Here is an 18,993-nt window from a genome sequence, read left to right on the forward strand (position 1 = left end):
GAGGGCAGGGGTACCGGGCGTCTAGGGGAGAGGTTTGGCAGCGATGCCCCCTCTCCTCGGGAGGGTGAGGGCGAAGGGATCCATCTCCCCCTCGGCAGGGTTTGAGGGGGCCACGGCCTCGCTGGCCGCCATGGGAGGTGTTCGGCTCGGTTGCCCCCCCGCGATGTGGCGGCCGCGGTTGGGGTGGGGGGCAGTCAGGGAGACGCTCCTGGTGACACCGTGAGGGCGGCATCGAAGGACGTGACCAACAGCTCCATCCTGCCAGTCGTTTTTGGGGTTACGGCACTGTAATTCTCGGGTACAGGGGGCCTGGGACAGACAGGTATTGTCCCAGGCCGTGTATCTGTGTTGCCTGTGGGGTGCTCTTTCTCTTGGTAAAATGAGATTGTAGTGTGGTGTTAGTCCTGTGGATAGATAATGGCTGGTGTAGTTGGTTGGATGGGGTTGCTGTAGGTACAGTAGCATTAAACATCCTGCTGCTTGACAGGTATTTCCAGCTGAATTATTTATTCATACCTTCTCCAAAGGAGTTCTTAAATAGTAGCTACAGAAATTGCACTGGAGGAATGGATCACTTTCACTGTGTGCTGCTCTGAGTGGGTGGTGATTTATTGTGACTGAAGCAGGGGAAAGGATTACGTGAGTTTTGTGGCAGTGACCCCTCTTTATTTTGCCTGTAACTGCTCTGGTGCTCCTTGAATTGTTAGTTTTCCATTTTGTTTTTAGATCTGGATGATCTAGCACTTCTGTTTTCTGCCTCAAACTGCTGCTTCTTTTCTTCTTTCATTTTGGTCCTGTATAACTTATATTTTTTTGTCCCTAGTAATTGAAAAGCCCAGAAAGGGTGTACAAAATGAATGAAATTAGTTTAATTGTCCTAATAGCCAGGATTTAGCATAGCTAAAAAGAGTTAAAATTGTAAGGCATTGAACTTCATGGAGTAGAAATTCTTCTATGAAGTTTAGAAGCATAAAAAAGCATAATGTGTCTTTCTGAGTTATTAAAATAAAATGGGATCAAGAACATACTGTACAGAATGTTCTTCATGTAGTAGTAATTTAGACAGCCTGATCTGCCTTCATTTTATCAGCTCTATCTGGCAAATGTGTTTTTGTAATGCTTTTTTTTTTTTAATGTTCAGACTTCAACAAGTATAACTGCAAAACAGAGGCAATAATTAAGTAGTATCTTTTATAAAACTGTGTGAAAACTGTAGGGAAGTGACAGTTGTGAAACTTGCAGGAAGCACTCCGTGGGACTTTGTATACCTGTGCTGTGTTGCTGTCTCTGGTCTGGGAAATGACCTTCTACAATTTGCCTCACCCTCATTCCTGTTGCTCCCTCTTTAAAGGGGAAATAATGATTACAAATTAAATGAGGTTATTTAGGATACATGAATGACAAATGTTGCCTAAAAGTAAGATAAGTTATGTGTGGAGGTAGTACTTGCTTCCTGAAAATATGATGATGCCATAAGTCTAATGTAACTGCATTCATTTTAGAAATACCAGCGGTAAGATGGTAAGATTGCACACTTTTTTTTTTTTTTTATAGTGTTCTGTTGTCTTTTGATGAGAGATTCAAGGAAGTTTATGGAATTCTTTGTGTCTGTGTGTTGCTGTTTGTGTAATGTTATGTTTTTTTTTCCCGAGTTTAGTAAATTACTAGTTTAGTAATGCAGTTTAGCAAATTGGAAAAGGAATTGTTTGGGAAATTATTTTAAATAAACTGTAAAAGTAAGTTTCTCAATAGTAGACACCTTCACAGATGAACAAAATTTCAAAGCTCTGAATTCTTCTATTAGTTAACATTTAAATTATTTGTATTTATGATAAGAATGCAGTATTGGTACACTAAGTAGGAGTTAGTCACCTCTTACATTGCTATATAAAATTATGGCAGTTTATGATGCCCTGGGTTAATTACATCTTATTTTTACAAATCCACCAAAATTTATCTGATTAACTTAAAGCTGGAGTTATCTGATCAGTCTAGGTCAGGGTACAAAGAAAGTTTTGAAACTGTAACAATTTATCTCTTTTTGCCAGTGGCAATGAACATCCCCATGAAGGGCTTTTGCAGTGCAGTTGATGCATAGCAACTTGTAAAATTTGAGAGTTTGAGGCTTTACTTGTATAATTTAAATTCATTGTGATCTTTGTCTGTATGGACGTTCTTTAATGATAGTTTTCTATAACACTTTTCTTCTAGCATAATAGCAGCCAATGTTGAGAAGATCCTGTGTTTGTTTTTTAATCAATGTGTTGCCTAAAGTGGTGACTAATTTGCCACTGCTGGATTGGTTTAAACGTGGTTTGCATAACTTCAGGTAAATTATGGTTTTTTTTAATTAAAAAAACAGGCCCCCCCCCCAAAAAAAAAACCGAAACAAAAAACCAACAAACTTGAAGGAAAAGCTTATCCGCAGCAAGATTTTTTTCCCAGAAAAAAAATGAAGCTTGTGCAACTTTTTCTGGAAAAAAACAAACACCAAAAATACCTGCATGAAAAAACAACCAAACAAGAAGCAAACACAAAAACAAACAAAAACCCCACAGAAATATTATTGGAAGTTGTCACTAGTGTAGAACAAGTGAATAGAGTGAATTTGCTTTGGAAAATGTGGTATAGCATAGTTAGTAATCTGAAGTCTTAAAGCTACACATAAACATAAAAATATGGCAACTAGTAAGAAAAAAAGCATTTAACAGTTGTTCTTCGAATAACTGGAAATGCAGAACTTGCATTAAGAATAGAAGAGCAAGTAAAAAATAGAACCAGGGAATTTCAGTTGAAAGTGTATGGAATATATTATTGCCTTACAAAGTGTTAGATAATGAAGGCATTTCTCCCTCAACCCACAGATATCAACTATTTGCATCTTAAACTTGAAAGATTTGCTTTATCCGTAATGCTGATGTTCTAGCTACTACCATTTTATGTTTCCTCTCCTTTCATTTTTAATACCATGCTACTTCAAACCGTGAATTATGACTGGAGGTATTTAAACAGCTTTCACAAACACATCGGTGGGAGCAGTTTTAGGTTTACATTTTATCCACAAAATAACCTCTGGTTGTTCCTTTAAAATTAGTCACATGAGGTTTATACATGTAGATATTTAAATCTGATTACATACAGAACAAATGTAATTAATGGCACAAACAGCTTTAGTAGAGTGTAGAACATTAGCCTTAGCCTTTGCCATGTGTTTTTGTTATCAAGATTATTATTTTTTGTCCTTGAGAGCTGCCTGTTGGTGGGCTACCATCAAAATGCACACATCAAAATACAAACTGCTGCTTGAAAAGTCTTGTTACAGCAACAGACTTTTTTTTTTTTTTTTCCAAAATCTATATCTAAACACACATTTAATAAAATAATTGTGCTAGATGACAATGGAGAATTCACGGTAGCTTGACATCACCAGGAAGTTTTGTCACAAAACACAAGACAGTAGCAGCACAAAAGCTTCCCTCAATTTTCACCGCATTTTTTTTCAGCCAGTGGTGTAAAGGATGGGGAGAATGTATACAAGCCATTGAAATCTCAAGAAAAGTTGAGTTGTAATTACATTATAGGAAAATATTATGCTCTGGATATGCCTACTTTTGGTTTGACTTCCCTGGTTCTGTTCTTTACTTGTTCTTTTAGTCTCAGTGGAAGTTCTGTGCTTCCAGCTGTTCTCAGAACAATTCCTCATTTCTTAATCTTTCTTGATGTTGACAACATTTTTATTTGATAATTTGGAAATACTTTTCTCTTATTTGGTAGCATTGTCCAGGAAAAAGTTCTGAACCATTTTTAATATATCTTCCAAAACCTTAAGTGAGGAAAGCTCTCAGTCAGCTGGAACTTACGTGGTGATGCGTGTTCTGTACTGTTAAACGTAATAGTACAAAATGCTATTTGTGTTATTTCAAATAAAATATTTTAAAAATAAAGATTAAAATGAGTGTTTATTGGTAGTTAGTAACAATTTTAATTATTTAGTGGTGCCATTGGTGAAATACTGTTGAAGATAAATATTTCAATCACTTTTTAAATGGAAAAATGGGAGTACCATAATTGAGACCAGAATGAGTGGGGAGTAAAAAGGATTTCTCCTGTCCACCAAGAGTTTGTTAGTCCTTTATGTAACCTTCAGTTATCAGTGTGTACTGATAGGTGGTATATTAGTTTTGGCATATAGCCATGCTACAGTGAAATAAGTTAAAGGCAAAATTTATAGTTATTTTACCAAGATGAGTTAGTTTAATCTTGGGCTTTTTAAATACACTTTTAAAGGGAGTTGAATATTTAGTGAAGTTTAAAATTTATAGTCTTTAAGTCAGTAAAGATAAATAAAATCAAAGTTACAGCTTTAGGCCCAAAGGAGTTTCACTTTTTTGTGTAAAACAGAGTTTTGGGAGCTCTGTGAGTTTGTAATTAATAAGGTAAAGCAGCTTATCTCAAACAATGTGCAAAACTCAGTGATCAAGCACTTTCTTTAATTGTCTGCTCAAATTCTATTGAGCTAAGACTTTGAGACTAAAGAATCTGCAGCATGTAATGCATAGGTATAGGCTATACCAGTGAATACTCCTAGAGATTATGTGATCAAAGAGAAGGAATAACTTTCATTGAATTTACCCATAGTTATGGCTGTGTACAACAAGCATAAATGTGTTCGGTGTAATGCTCCTGTCTCTGATGTAGGCTTGATTTACTACCGAGAGATGAGCTTTCAAGCAGTCACAGGTTAAAGTTCCCACTGGGGCAGAGGGAAAGAAGACGGCAAAGGTCTTTTGCTCAGCACTAGGATCCAAAAATTCTGTGTATCTTGCATGGTTTTGAAGTAGCAGAGGACTGTGACAGAACTGTCAGATGGGGGTTGGGTTTTTGCATTTTGAAGGGAGGAAGAGACAATATTACCCATTAATTGAAACCTGTTGAAACTTCATTTATTATAACAAAAATAGAGTAAATAAATGTTTTAAAACAAAGAGAGCTAGTAAGCAACATTTTGTGATAGACTGAAGATCAGGTAACCTGTCTTCTGTCTGCTTTTGGTAGTTGAGGGCTTTCAAAAGGTATTCTGGAATCTGTGCCAGCCTCTACAGTGTTTTTTTGTTTGTTGTTTGTCTTTCCTCTGAGGTGACCTTAGTGGTTGGAATGAAAAACAAGCATCAATCTGGGGTGGCAGGGGAAGAAGGGAGAGAACCCCATCATTTGTGATCCCAGCAGCAGTATCAATGTGTTAGAAAAGAAAGAACAGAAGTTAACGGTGGTAGAGCAGGAGTTGTGAGACACTTAGTTATTTTTGATAACTAATGATCTGATTGAGCATACTGGCTATTCATCCTTTCATACACAGTATTAAAAAACAATTGTTTCTGCTTGGGTGCTTACAAATACAAAGTTATCATCTTTTTGTATTAAACCTTAATTAAAAATACTGCTTGAAATAAGAAAATCCTGTATATATGTCAATAAATTTTGATAATAGTTTACTAGAGTATATCAAATATTGTCTCTAAAAGTGTGTTGGAATAAAATGCTTAATGGAATTTGATGCTGTTACTTCACATAAATTTATTTATTTCTTCTTGATTAGAAGTTAGTTGCCAATAATGAGAAGAGACAAGGAAACTGAATGGATTGAGATTTCCTAAGTTAGAAATGCTCTCCTGGTCATATTTAGGGATACAGGTTGACTAGTATTTAATTCTTGTCACAGTTTGCAGCTTCCAAGGCTTTGCCCCTTTTCTTTCTGAAAGACTTCTAGTCAGAATACAGCATTTAATCTTGGTTATCAACCTTTGGAATGTTTTTTATAAGGATAAGAAATTCCCTGGTAAACGTATGGTTGCCCTCATTGTGCCAGCCCTTGCTGTTAGCTTAAATTTATTTATTTAACTGAAGCAGTTCAAATAATGCCAGATTCTTGTCCTTAAAATATAAAATTCTTTTGTTTGACTTTTTACTACTGTGTGAGGCTTGTTGCTGGGTGTTAGTACATTTGAAGACTCCATTTATAAAACAGATGACTGGCTGTCAGTTTCATTTTATTCTTCATTAGTGGATTTCACTCAATTTGCTTTAAAGTGACAGGTTCATTGTGAAAAAAAATGGATTATCTGGCAAAAAGCTTGTAAGACTGTGGAGTACAGAGTGTTTTTTGTGTGTGTGTAGTTATTGGTTTGTCTTTAATTACACTGTAGTTCTGATTTCAGGTTGATCTTGTCTCTTAGTTTAAGACAAGCATATTATTCTGTGTAGAAGAGGACTGTGTTGCTTTGACCTTCTAGTCAAATATTTTAGAATATTTTGGAGCATGTGAAGATGATATTCTGTTATCAAACTGAGAAGTCAACAATCCTTCCTCCCACCCCCAATCCATAACCTAATTAAATTTTTAAATACTTGGAAGAACAAAAGATTAGTGGTGAAAATTTATTTCTAAGTAGCTTGCTAAAAGATTTATGTATTGCCTTTTGGTTCATTTAAGAACAGAGAAATGTACAAAATGCCTGACATTTAGAACTTGAACTATGGGTTGGTCTGGGAAAATAACATTAGAATTGGGTTGCCAGATGTTAACATGTTTTATTAGAATGAGAAGGAGGAGACTAATCTGCTTCTGCATTCTCAGTACGGATTGAAAACCTGATTTTCAGCCAAAAATAGATAAAACTGAAAAACAATTCTTCAAATCACAATATTATTTTTTGTGGGCAGAGTATTTTGTGAAGCCGTTTTGTTATGTGTCCTGCTGAAGCTTTAATTGGGCACATCCAGACAATTATCTATCTTTCCTCCTCTGGGTCTTGATTAAAACTTACCAGAAGAACTTCATTAGGAAAAAAATCATGCAGGGTTGTGATAATGCAGTATCTGGATGGCTTATAAGTTTAAGAGTTTGGGCCAAATGATTTAACCTGAATTATGGGATACACTCTGCAAGATTTTTTTAATTTGTAGGAACTGCCATCTTTTCTTTAGGTTCCCTAAATAGCAAGATGAATTGTAACAGGTAATTTTTTCTTGAATATCACTATTTTTAATCTTTACCTTGTTTTTCTTCTATTTGAGAGCTTGTTGGTGTTTAAAGTTAGATTTCTATCTGTAGAATAGCATGCTATTCCAGCAGTACTTAACGCTGCTAAAAACTTTTTTTCTGTAGAGGAGTTTTGTCTGAAAAGCAGGACTGTCTACCCAGTGTTTAGAACTCCATATTCTGGATTTCAGGTCCTTTTCAGTAACAAATGTGTGAATGGAAGAACCAAAATGCTGAAAATACAGTTGTTACTGGTCTTAACTCTCTCAAGTTAGTATATTTTACTAGCAGACTAGCAGCAGCTTTGCTTATGAAGCAACATGGTGGTGTTGTAAAAACAGCCTGCTAACAGCTCCTTCTGTTCCGGTACAAGGTTACTGTTTGCCTCCATTCTGTGAGGGAGCATTTTGGGGAAAAAAAAATCTCATGCATGAAAAAACTTATTTGAAACAGAAAGGATTTTTTTTCTTTTTTAAAGATTTTTTGACTTAATGGGGAGGAGGTGACAGCCTGTAGTTCAAAAGTGAAATGTAAATTCTTTGCCAGGACTTCATCATAGATCTGACAGTGCTTTTGTGCTAACAGAGTTTGCTGGGTACGTTTACATCTTTGGGTGTGGAAGAGAATCATTGGTAGTTACTGAAGAAATATTTTTAGGTCTCCCTAGGGCGCAGTGGCTTTACCAGCGTAAAACAGAAGAATGGAGCCCCTGTGGGATTAATTTTTAACTTTTAGCTGTTTTATCAGTTAGTTTTTCTTCCTCTTTGATCTCCAAGCCAGATTAAGGTTGACTTTACAGTGTCTAGGAAGGCTTGGCTTTGGAAGGCTACTAGTTTCTTTATCATTGCAACAAAGAAAAGGGAATTGGAGAGCATGGAAATAGAAAGTTTCTAACAAAATTCAAGTGCAGGTGTTCTTGACATTCATGCTTCCTAGTCTGTGAAGTTGCCGTTCCATTTTTCAGTTTCTTCATATCCTCACGATATTGCCGAACTGAGCATGGCTAGTAGGGTCTCTACCACTCCAGGTGAAAAGGCCATCACATTCCAGCTTCATCATTTATCACAGCTTGTTTTAGTGTTAAAATAAGGTGTGGTGATATATGTTTCCTCCAGCTGTTTGCCCATCTTCTACTTTTTACTCTACTGGTAGGTTTCTGCTCCACTGATAGAGAAAAATTGCTTTCCCCCCCGCTGTTTTCTACCAGGCTCTTACAACTGCCCTTAATATATCCGGTCTTGCACTGAATCTTCTTTCAGTTTCATCAGCTCAGCTTTTCTCTCTATTCTATTCTTTCCCTAAAAAAAAAATAAAAATAAATATAAAAATAAAAAATCTCTAAACCAGACTTTCAGATCTATATTCGGGGTTGTTCATAAGTAGAGCATTTAACTAAGGGCATTGTTTAGTTTACCAAGTTAATATACGACACATCTTGTGCAACTTTTCTTGACATGCCAAAAAGTGTAGTTTCAAGATTTGCAAAGATAAGACTGCTGAAGGTATGCATTGATCGTTTTTCAGGCTTATTTTTGTTGGATCATGTGCCTTTATAAAGTTTGTATTTTCAGCTCTGAGGAAATAATAAGGCAGGGTATAGACACACAGTTGACCTTGATTGGATTACGGTGTTAATATTCTACTGCTAATCAACAGAGCCAGTGGAACGGAATATCTGTGCTGTGCTTTGCCCACTCCAGTTATGAAGTATAATATGTTAACTGAAACAATATTCATTGGCTATCTTGGTTGCTCTCAGCTGTATGTACGTAATTCGTACTTGGTAGTTACCTCTATCACTAAGAATGCCTTGGTTTTTCACTGTACACATGCTTTTGTTTGCATGTAACTGTGTTAAAGTTTAATTCTCTAAGCTCCAGTTTTTCAAGGGAGGGGCAAAGCTATTGTAAGAGTTCTGACAATGGGCTTAGAGCTGGAAATAGACATCTGATATTGTGATATTCCTTTTTTAAAGGCATTGAGAAAGGCAATTTTCACATACCTACAAAAGCTAGGTATGTTTTCTTGGCGAGGAAGGAAAATACTTTTGACTGCGCTGTTGCATTGTGGGGGATTGTGCTTAAAGTCTGTCTACTGGTCTGGTCATAGATATGATCCTTGGTTTTGGTAGAATCAGAAAAAAGATCCCTGGTTTTGGGGAATATGATGGTGATATTGTCATATAGGCTTTAGGAATATAGCTTATTGCCTTTTGAAGTAGCTGATAGGAACGCAGATCAGTTAACTAATTTTGTATCTGTTAATAAGCATTTATGTGACCCATAACATCTTGCTCAATGGTGCATGGTGACCAATCTGATTCTAGGAGATGCATTCTGAAATACTAATGTTACCAACCTCCAAATCTCCTCCTGTCCTATATTGCTGGCCTTTCCCCCTTTTCACGTATTGCATCTTTTTATATGGTTCTGCCATGTCTCTATGTGGTTCACCAGGAACCAACATAAATGAGAATTCAGCTGTAGCTTTTGTGATGATATCACACCAGTTCTAGTGGTGGATAAGTAAGATGTGTGCTATCTAGAAGGTGCTAGAAGCTGTTTGTTTCAGAGATGTATTTAATTTGAACCGTGACAGACAGTGAGTGTCCATCCATCGGGATTGAAATGATAGCTGTTGTTGTGAGCTATCTGTGGAGCTGGCAGGAATTTTAGTCCACTGACTTCCAGTTAATTTTGTGTTCTTTGCTCCATGTCCTTTGAGAAGTCTTATAAGCTTGACACTTTAGAAAATCTGTGGAGGATAACTGAAGGGGTTGCACAAATATTTGACAGAATTAACAACAGAGTACAAGCCATCACTGTGTCAGTTACGTCTCAACTACTTGAGTAAACTTTCTTTTGGAACTGATGTTTGGATTGGTGTTAAGCTGTGTTCTATGACTTCATCCTTGAATCATCCTTTCCTGTAGAGGTAGATGAATTAAGTAATCTTGGTTTCAAATACTTCTACCTTTTTGAACATACTTGTGTAAACTACTGGTTATGTCACTACTCTTGCCTTTTGCAGCTGGTTTTTCCTGTAGTTGAAGTACCATGGTGTTATTCAGTCTTGAGTTTCTCATCTTCCTACCCTGCTGTTATGTTTCCCTCTAGATAGTTAATATTTTTGATACATTTTATTTTTGTGTTACTTGGAAGTTGTATTAAAATAATGTCTAAGCTTAAAGTCCTCCCTCAAAAATAAGGAAAATATAAAATTAAGACTGCTTGTGCATCCTTCTTTTAATCTCCCTTTATGTAAATAACTCCACAATTGCAGTTGGGTTGGTGTTGTTTGTTTGTTGTGGGTTTTTAAAAAATCTAAATATAAAGTAGAGAAGCAGGAATGGAGCTTATATATAAAATCTTCTGGTGGATTAGCAGAAACATTGGAAAGATGATCTTGTGTTATGGAAATAACGATACAGCAAGCACAGCTCCCAAGAGCATATCAATGTATAGAAGACATCTATTTGGAGGTTATTGTGGGAATGAGTAGTTGCACTAGCTTGTATTTTGACTTAAAGGAGCTGGCTGAAAGGCTGAAAGCAACTTGAGTTATGCGATTAAAAAAACAGTATTATTGATTCATGGTGAGAAAAATAGCAAATGTAATTCTGGTATTGACTTTAGATATGTGTGTTTCAACATAGCTAGAGATCTGTAAATAAAGAAGGACTCCCAATAATTAAGGGTGTTGAAGTGCTACAAGTTTCTAGGATAAAATACTGATGTGTCAAGCCGTCTCAGTATGGATGAAATATAGGAATAATTGTAAAAGTCAGTATGGCTACATGAGGAGCTATTTAATAACTTGGAGACTGAAATGGCTTTGTACAAAACAGAAAAGTGAAATTGAGTAATTACTGCTAAAGCTCAATATGAAAGAAAGGGACAAGCAGATGAATGAAATCTACCCATAGTGCATTGTCTTAAATGAGCAGATTTGAAAAGTATTAAGAAAGGTTTTTATAAATCACTAAAAAGATTAAGAAAGGGATGAACCTGTGAATGGAAAAGGAAAACAGAGAATAGATGACACAGATACTTAAATTAACAATGAGTCAGTAAACTATTCCAAATAAAAAGTACAGTATAATTACCTTTTAGGCACTGGATGTTATGTCAGTTACTACGATTCACCTGTGTGAGCTGGTTTTCTTTTTTTGTTTGGAGTGTTTAAGCAACTGAATCTGATTATTTTGACAATTATTTTGAGTGACTTCAGATGATATATACTATTTTTATTATTCTACTATCATGTGAGAGGGTGGCTTCCAGAAATCACTGTACCAAATAGTCTCTGATGCCTGTGTGCCTATAGGATATAATAGACCATTAACTTGGGAGTTCCTAGATAAAAAGTAGCAAGAATGGATTTCAAGAGATGAGTCACATTGAACTAACATAGTTTCCTCTTCTTGTGCAGTAAGTATTGTAAAAGTGGAGCAGGAGCTGTGTAGTTGTGTTCTGACTGTATAAATATTTTCGACTTGCATTAGTGTGACATTTGAATAAACAGACAAGAAAAATGTGGTATGAATCAGTGTGTGGGGTCTTTTTTTTTTTTTTTTAAATTAACTGCAAAGCCTGCTTATCAGAGTATCACAGTTGTAGTTGGGTTGTAGTAAAATCACTGTCATTCATCTGTGTGTATGACTGAGAGAGGGCATTTGGTTCTGTCAAGCTGAGTGGACCTACAAAAGAGTATTTTGAGGACAGTCTGCATTGGCTTTCTTGCCATTTCTGAAAGAGGCTTGGATGACTGGGATATAAGTGTTCTTGCAAAATACATATCTGGCAACAAATGGAGGAGGATTCAAATTAATAACATGCAATTCAGTAGAGAAAGCTACAAACTGTTTAATAGGGGGAAGAGATGGGGAAAGTATTGTGCTGCTACAAAGAAAAAAGAAATCTCTGGGGTATATTCATGTAAGGGTCATGATGAAACATTATTTTCTTTATATATATAAAGATAGATATATAAATACATATATTAAAAATACAAATTAAGGAGACAGCTGCAGACCAGTAAAAATTAAATACTTAAAAAATGAGACTTGGAGAGGGGGACATTGAAGGAATTATGTGTTTAGTTTAGTAAAGACTGGAGAAGGAGGGAAGTTGAAATAAGTAAAATAATTCTCTTTCGTAGCCATGAATAGTAAGAGAAGTAATTTGACATAATTTATTCAATTCAGCTAGATCTCTTACTGTGAAGAAAGTTCTTCCAATTATAAAAGCAAGAAATAGGGTGATGTGGACAATGTTAAAGGCTTTTGACCACAAGGATGTTATAAGAATCTTTGATCCATCCTTTTGTAAGCTGGAGAGGTGACTTCCCTGAGGTATCTTCAGGTTGTAAGTTTATAAGATTCTACAAATGGGATAGTTAAAATTGTCTGAAAAGTGTTAATCCATTATACTTTGTCCTGTTATGTGTGTTGCTGCTAATTCTCAAGGATTTCGTGCCAGAAAAAAAAGTCTTCTGTATTCATGGCTGTCAAATACAAGGAAGACTTTTCTCTCTCTGAAACTGTTCCTTTTCAAATGCTTAATTTCAGAAACTAATGTTTGCAGTGTGCCTTTTGTTCTTAATATGTGTGGGCTTGGTATATCAGAGTCATTTTTTTTTTATAAGTACATAACTAAATTATCTTGAAGCTGAGTCTGTGTCTCTGGATTTGTGCAAGATACTACAGTAGTCTTTAGAATTAGTGTTACTCTGAGAAAAGTAATGTTCTATGTGACCTCTTTGGTCATCTAGTACAAATATTGTTACACATTGAATAGGAATTAATTTCAGGTTTTTGCATTTAAAGTTTAGATGTATTCTGAATTACTGTGGTAACCAGGAGCTCAATTTCCTAATTAAACTGTATGAATCTGTCCTTCAAGGGCTTCATTGAAGAATTATTTTTTTTTAACTAGATTGACTCCTGATAATACAGTTTTGTGTATGGAGACATAACACGAGACAAATTATTTAAGATTTCAAGTAACTGAAAGATGAAGAAAAAAACATTTCTTCGTAATATCTTTGAAGGGTATCTTCCAAATTTTCTGAGCATCCTTAGTTGCATCTTGGGCTGTGTCTGCAAATGTAGTCAGCAGCTTGAGGAAAGTAATTCTTTCCCTTGCTCTGGCACTTGAGACCACATCTGGAGCACTGTCTTCAGGGAGCCCCAGTACAAGAAAGACATTGATGTACTGGAGTAAGTCCAACAGATTGCCACCAAGATGGTTAGGGGCTGAACTACATGATGTGCACGGAGAGGCTGGCTGGATTTCTTTGGCCTTAAGAAGACAAGGCAAAGGGAAGGCCTTGCTGATGTCTACAACAACCTAATGGAAGGGCGATAGCGAAAACGGGGTCACAGTGGGAAGACAAAGGGCAACAGACAAATTGGAATATGAGATGTTCCAATAAGGTATAAAAGAAACATACCATGAGGACAGTCAAACACTGGAATGCATTGGCCAGAGAGGTTGATTTTAAAAAAAACAGCTTTCTAAATATTAGTTAGCCTCTCTCTTAAAACAATTTTTCAGTATTTGAATGAGTTCTGGTTAGTGTACTGTGATGCTGTTTACAGTTTTGTCCCAGTTGCTATAGGGTACTCTTGAGCCTCTTCTGGAAAGGTCTATAGGCAGCTATTTTGCTAGCCTGTACAGAAATAATTGAGTTTACGCCTGACAGAACAAACTAAATTCTGAAAATGTCTGGTGAAAACCTATTAAAGATACTTAGCTATGTTCATCAGATAAGGTATGATTAACTTGTGTGGCATGGTTAATGGAATAATAGTGTTGTGAAATAGTATATTTTATTATTCCCGTTGGAAGAAAAAGAGGGCTTGTATTCCCAAAAGTGTCACTTCTTAAATATATATCAGTTGGTCCAACAGTAGCAATTTTCTTTGTGAAAAGACTTTGCCTTGTTTCTATCTATAATGGCTAGAGTAACACTCATGAAATCTTTAAAAACATTTTTTTTTCCCCTTGAGCTGTCTACAGCTTTCAGAGTGCATAGAATAGTTTGTGTTAGAAGGTACCTTTGAAGGTCATCTAATTCCAACCCGCCTGTACTGGTCAGGGACATCTTCAACTAGATCAGGTTGCTCAGAGCCCTGTCCAGCCTGCCCTTGAATGTCTCCAGGGATGGGGCATCTACCACCTCTCTGGGCAACTTGTTCCAGCATTTTACCATCTTCAGTGTAAAAAAAAAAAATATATTCCTTATGTCTAGTCTGAATCTCCCCTCTTTTATTTTAAAACCATTACCCCTTGTCCTGTTGTAACACGGCCCACTAAAAAGTCTGTCTCTGTCCTTCTTACAGGTTCCTTCTAAGTACTGAAAGGCTGCAATAAGGTCTCCCCAGAGTTCCTGTCATTACAGGGACTGAAAAAAAATCTAGGAGTTTATTCAAAATTGATGTTTTCATCCTTTAATTTCAAGGGAGGTTATCCAAGATAGTATAGCTGGAGAGAATAAAAATGAAAAGGTTCTGTGCCATCTCTAATAGCAGTTGTTGGTCTTCTGTCCTGATTGCGCATAGTTGTGGGGTGAAACCCTCTTCATTTTGAGGGTAGTGGATGTTTATTTTTTCTTTATTTTTTCCCTGGCCTTACTCTTAAGGGCAACAATCTTGAGACGTATGAAGTCTGACAGGGCAGACTATGAAGGAGAACACGGCTGATACTTCAGATAGACGTAGGGTTAGAGTGGTTACAGTAAAGCTGAAGGGAATAACACCTTTTGCTGATCCTGTTGGTTTGGTTTGGGACTTTGCTCTAAATGGAGAGCAAGTCCAAAAGAGTTGTGGGTTTCTTGACCTTTGTGTCCCTTCCCTACATTTCCAATGCAGAGCTATGCCTAGGAACTTTCTGTTAGTCAGAACTGCACTGGGGTTTTCTATGCATTATAGGTAATCATAGTCAGTTTTTCTTTGTGGTTTCCCTTATTTCCAAGTGATAAATTTCTTTGCTATCCATGTACTGAAATGAAAACAAGCTTTATCAATGTTATAGGCTTGCTTTTATGGGAGACTTATGTTATTGAGTTTCTTTGGCTTAATAGTCAGATAACATATCCTTTTTCTGCTGAATGTGCTCTTTTTGGCTTTATATGGGAATGACATGGATGTGTTTTTTTTTATTTATATTCTCACTGAGAGCTGCAAATACAGGTCAGACTGAACTTAGGTTGATAGCTGTTTGAACTGCCTAACTTGGAACTGATAATGCCTTATTTGTCTTTAAAAATATGGTTTGGTTACTGTTATACTTCTGACCCAAAGTGTAAATGGTATCTCCTGTTGTTTCTCTGGGATGCATTTTTTGGATGTTAATATATTTTGTATTGCAACTGATGAGAAGCAATGTGTTGTCTGTATGTATTATTTGCATTTAATGGACAGGCACCTATGACAGTGTCAGCAAATGTTTTAAGACTGGAGGAACAGAGCACTTCGGTGTCCTCTGCTGATTAAGTAGACATTTTATTTTTTTTTTTTACCTCTTGGGTTACTGGCTTTTTAGAAAGAACCATAAATATTATATGTGAGAACTGAAAAGCTGTGAAGCAGATGGAGAGGAAGAAACAGTGACTGAGACTGTATTAGACTGAAAAGACAGTTGCTGAACTTGAAATGAGAGGATGTTTTAAGTGTTGATAATTTGGGATTTTTGTTCAGATACAGAAAAACAACATTTCCTCTTTTCAAATTGCTGTGTTTGATCAGATACTGATACCTTAATATGGCTGGTCTTAATTTAATTTTAAAATGGATATTAGGCTCCTTTTTATAAAGACAGTTGTATAATTGGTCTACATGTATAAGTGAATGGGGGTACTGAATTATTTGCTGTTCTTATATACATTTGCTCATGACTATTTCATACCTAATGTTTCCAAATCTCCTCTTTAAGGGGAAGTGTTTGAATTTACCTAATCATAAAAGGTTCTTATCTCTGAACTTTTAAAGTATTTCTCTGTGTGATGATCTATATGACAAGGTATACACAGGTTGACTACCATTGAGGTTTACTTGATGAGTGTCTTGGAAAGTGTCAGAAAGAGAAGTGACCTCAGAACATCTCTGTCACTCAAATTAAGGATTTATAAAATGGTTTTGAAGCTTTGTTCTTTTGTAATATATTTCTTAATAGTAATGTTAAACACGGTTGGTGTTTATAATTTGAAATTTTCCTAAACTGTGCAGAAAGCAAAAGATGAGCTAGGAATCTGATATTTCACTGTGTTAGCACTGTAAATAGCTTTCTTCTGAAAATGCTAGCATTGTTTTTTGGCTTTGTTTATATCTGTACACCAATTATAACAGCCTGTAAAATGCTTTTATGACATAACATTTCACTTAAACATATTTGTTTAATTACTTGCAAAAAAAATTACTTTTAAGGTCTGTATCTGGGTTCACAGTAGGAACTTTCGAAATGGAAACCCAAAGCAAGTTTTCAGGGCTGCTTGACAGAGACAGAAAGTTACTTTAAAATGTAAATTGTGAATGTATGAGGGCCTTTTCTTTAAGAGTTATGTTTCTGAATTCATGGTAATCTTGTTTCAAAGGTAGTAATGAGATAACAGAATCACTTCTTTATTGACAAATGAACACTTTTTATTTTCCCCTGTGATTTTTTTAAAGTTCTACTAAGCATCAGAGAAGTTATTTGAAAAGTTGAAAAATTAGTAAGAAACAGCTACAAATATCTGATAAATCCACATTTAAAAAATCCTATATTGAATCAAAATCAGATATTAAACCCCAAAACTATATATATTTATTCCTCTTGAGTGCTAGCTCAGGCTTAAATCTTACCTAAGGTCATTTTGACTAGTAGGATGATGGAAACAGACTGGGAGATGGTAAACATTAAAGTTGTTGGCAGGAAAAAGGAGAGTTAAGACGTGAGAAAGGCTTGAACTTTTTGTTATGTAGATGGAAATGACAAAACATTATTGCATAACTGTTTATATGGCAAAAATATACTCTGAAAGCAGTGCCAGTGGTAGCACTTCACTGAGACTGCATTTCTCTTGCTCTGTGGATTGTGAGAAACGGCTCTGGTAGCTGTTGTAGAAGTGGCTGGTTGCATTACTAATTTATCCCTGTCAAAATAGTTAAAATTACCTGAGCTACTGGTTTAACATTTCTCTAAATATCAGGAGTCTGTAGGTTCTAAGATGCGGTTACTATAAAGTTACAAAGTAGTTTGTGTTCTGTATGTCAGTCTTGTTTTAGTTTTGTCCTCTTTCCTCTGGGATGATTTAGAACAAGACAAAGGCTTGCACACATGCCAGACAGAAGAGAAAGAAGAGTTGTGCTGTTAAAATCTTGGAGAATTAATTGTATATCTTATGCTGTCAGGGAATATAACATGGTCACTGCTGAGTGTAGAGCTCAAATTGATATATTTGTAATACAACAAAATCTTGGATACCTCTGTGTATTTCGTAGTGCAACAGTTCTTCACTTAGCAGTGTTCCTAATGAAAGTGCCATTGCATTTTACCAAAAGGTAAGTTTAAGGCTTGTGACTTATTTAGCTTGTGACTTTTGTTTAATTTCTAGCAGAGTCTGCTCTCTTTCTCAACATCGAGTTTCACTTTTTATCTAAATTTTTAAGTAAAACTCCTTTTACCTTTCAATGATTGATAAAATGTACTTTAATGTATATGTTTATTGTTGAACTTTATTTAATATTTCAAATATTCTGTACAATTTATTTATAGAAACGATTACAAAAAGAACTATTGGCATTGCAAAATGATCCACCTCCAGGAATGACTCTAAATGAAAAGAGTGTACAAAATTCAATTACACAGTAAGTATATGTACTGGTTTTGTGGTTTTGTGTTTTTTTTTCCTATCGAGCTAAAAAGTGTAAGTAATGAAAAGTTCTCTGCATGCCACTTTTACCGCTTATTCCAAGTTACAGTCTGAATTTTCGTTTTTGGTCTAGGAATTGAAACATTGTTCTACTTAATGAGCGTATTGCAGTAACATGCTGAACACACTCAGGAATCGGATAGTGAATTCATTAAATTTTTAATAGTTGTTTTACTGTCTAACAAAATGGTAATTGGTAAAAGCTTCTGTGTATTTTAGAATAAAATAACTTAATCTGTCATAGCTACTACTCTCTGAATCCCTTCTAAATTTATTAAAATAATGGAGTAGTTTGTTTAGAGTTTCTGCATTATTTGTGTTGAGTATATTTTGTAGATGTTAATTTCCATTACCTTCTTTCTCTAACATGGAAGAAACTGCTTGAAGAGCAAAGTTATCCAAGTACTTTTTTTGCACTTTCTTCCCTGTTTTTTCTGTAAGTGATGAAACAGAAAGAGAAACACAGAGAAATGTTCTACGTTCTGTCAATCGAAATGGACAGAAGTCGTTCCTGGTATTTAAACTATTTTTTTAATTGACTTGAAATTCAAAAGATTTACACTGTGTTGATATTTCCTTTAGGTAATTTTCTTAGTTTAGTTTCAAAAAAATGTTAAAAAAATATTAGCAGATGTAAACATTTATGAGAGTATGAATCTCAGGCTATATGTTCCGCACTATATTATTAATTGATGGCTCAATTTAAAAAAATAACATAAAGCTGACTTCTGATGTTGGTTCACATCTGCAGTTTTGGTGGTGACACTCAGACCATGTTACGTGAGGCTCTTCTGAGCCTTGTATATACTGAGTGAAACACTGCTATTGCTTTTTAAATTATTTCTGTTTCTGTGACAGTTCATGCAGATGAATATGACTAAAACAAATTGAAATAGCACTTTTCAGAACTTGATACAAGTAAACTGCTGTACAACTGCTGAATTACAGCTTGTGCTTCTTGCTTTCCTTTGGGTTTACTCTGGGAAGCAAAATACTTAAATTTTCTGAAAAAAAGGACTCAAGCTAATATTTACCAGTGT

At 35.6% G+C, this 18,993-nt stretch overlaps 1 protein-coding gene across 2 annotated transcripts in view; it reads left to right on the plus strand.

Moving 5' to 3' along the window:
* UBE2W (ubiquitin conjugating enzyme E2 W) overlaps positions 1 to 18,993 on the plus strand; it is a 35,418-nt gene that overhangs the window by 463 nt on the left and 15,962 nt on the right. For both annotated transcript variants that reach the window (XM_080339955.1, XM_080339956.1), the window contains exon 2: positions 17,797 to 17,888. In XM_080339955.1, coding sequence (XP_080196081.1) covers positions 17,797 to 17,888 — 92 coding nt within the window. The remainder of the gene's footprint in view (positions 1 to 17,796; positions 17,889 to 18,993) is intronic.

Source organism: Nesoenas mayeri, assembly GCF_963082525.1.
Source record: "Nesoenas mayeri genome assembly, chromosome: 2".
NCBI classification, from domain to species: Eukaryota; Metazoa; Chordata; class Aves; order Columbiformes; family Columbidae; genus Nesoenas; species Nesoenas mayeri.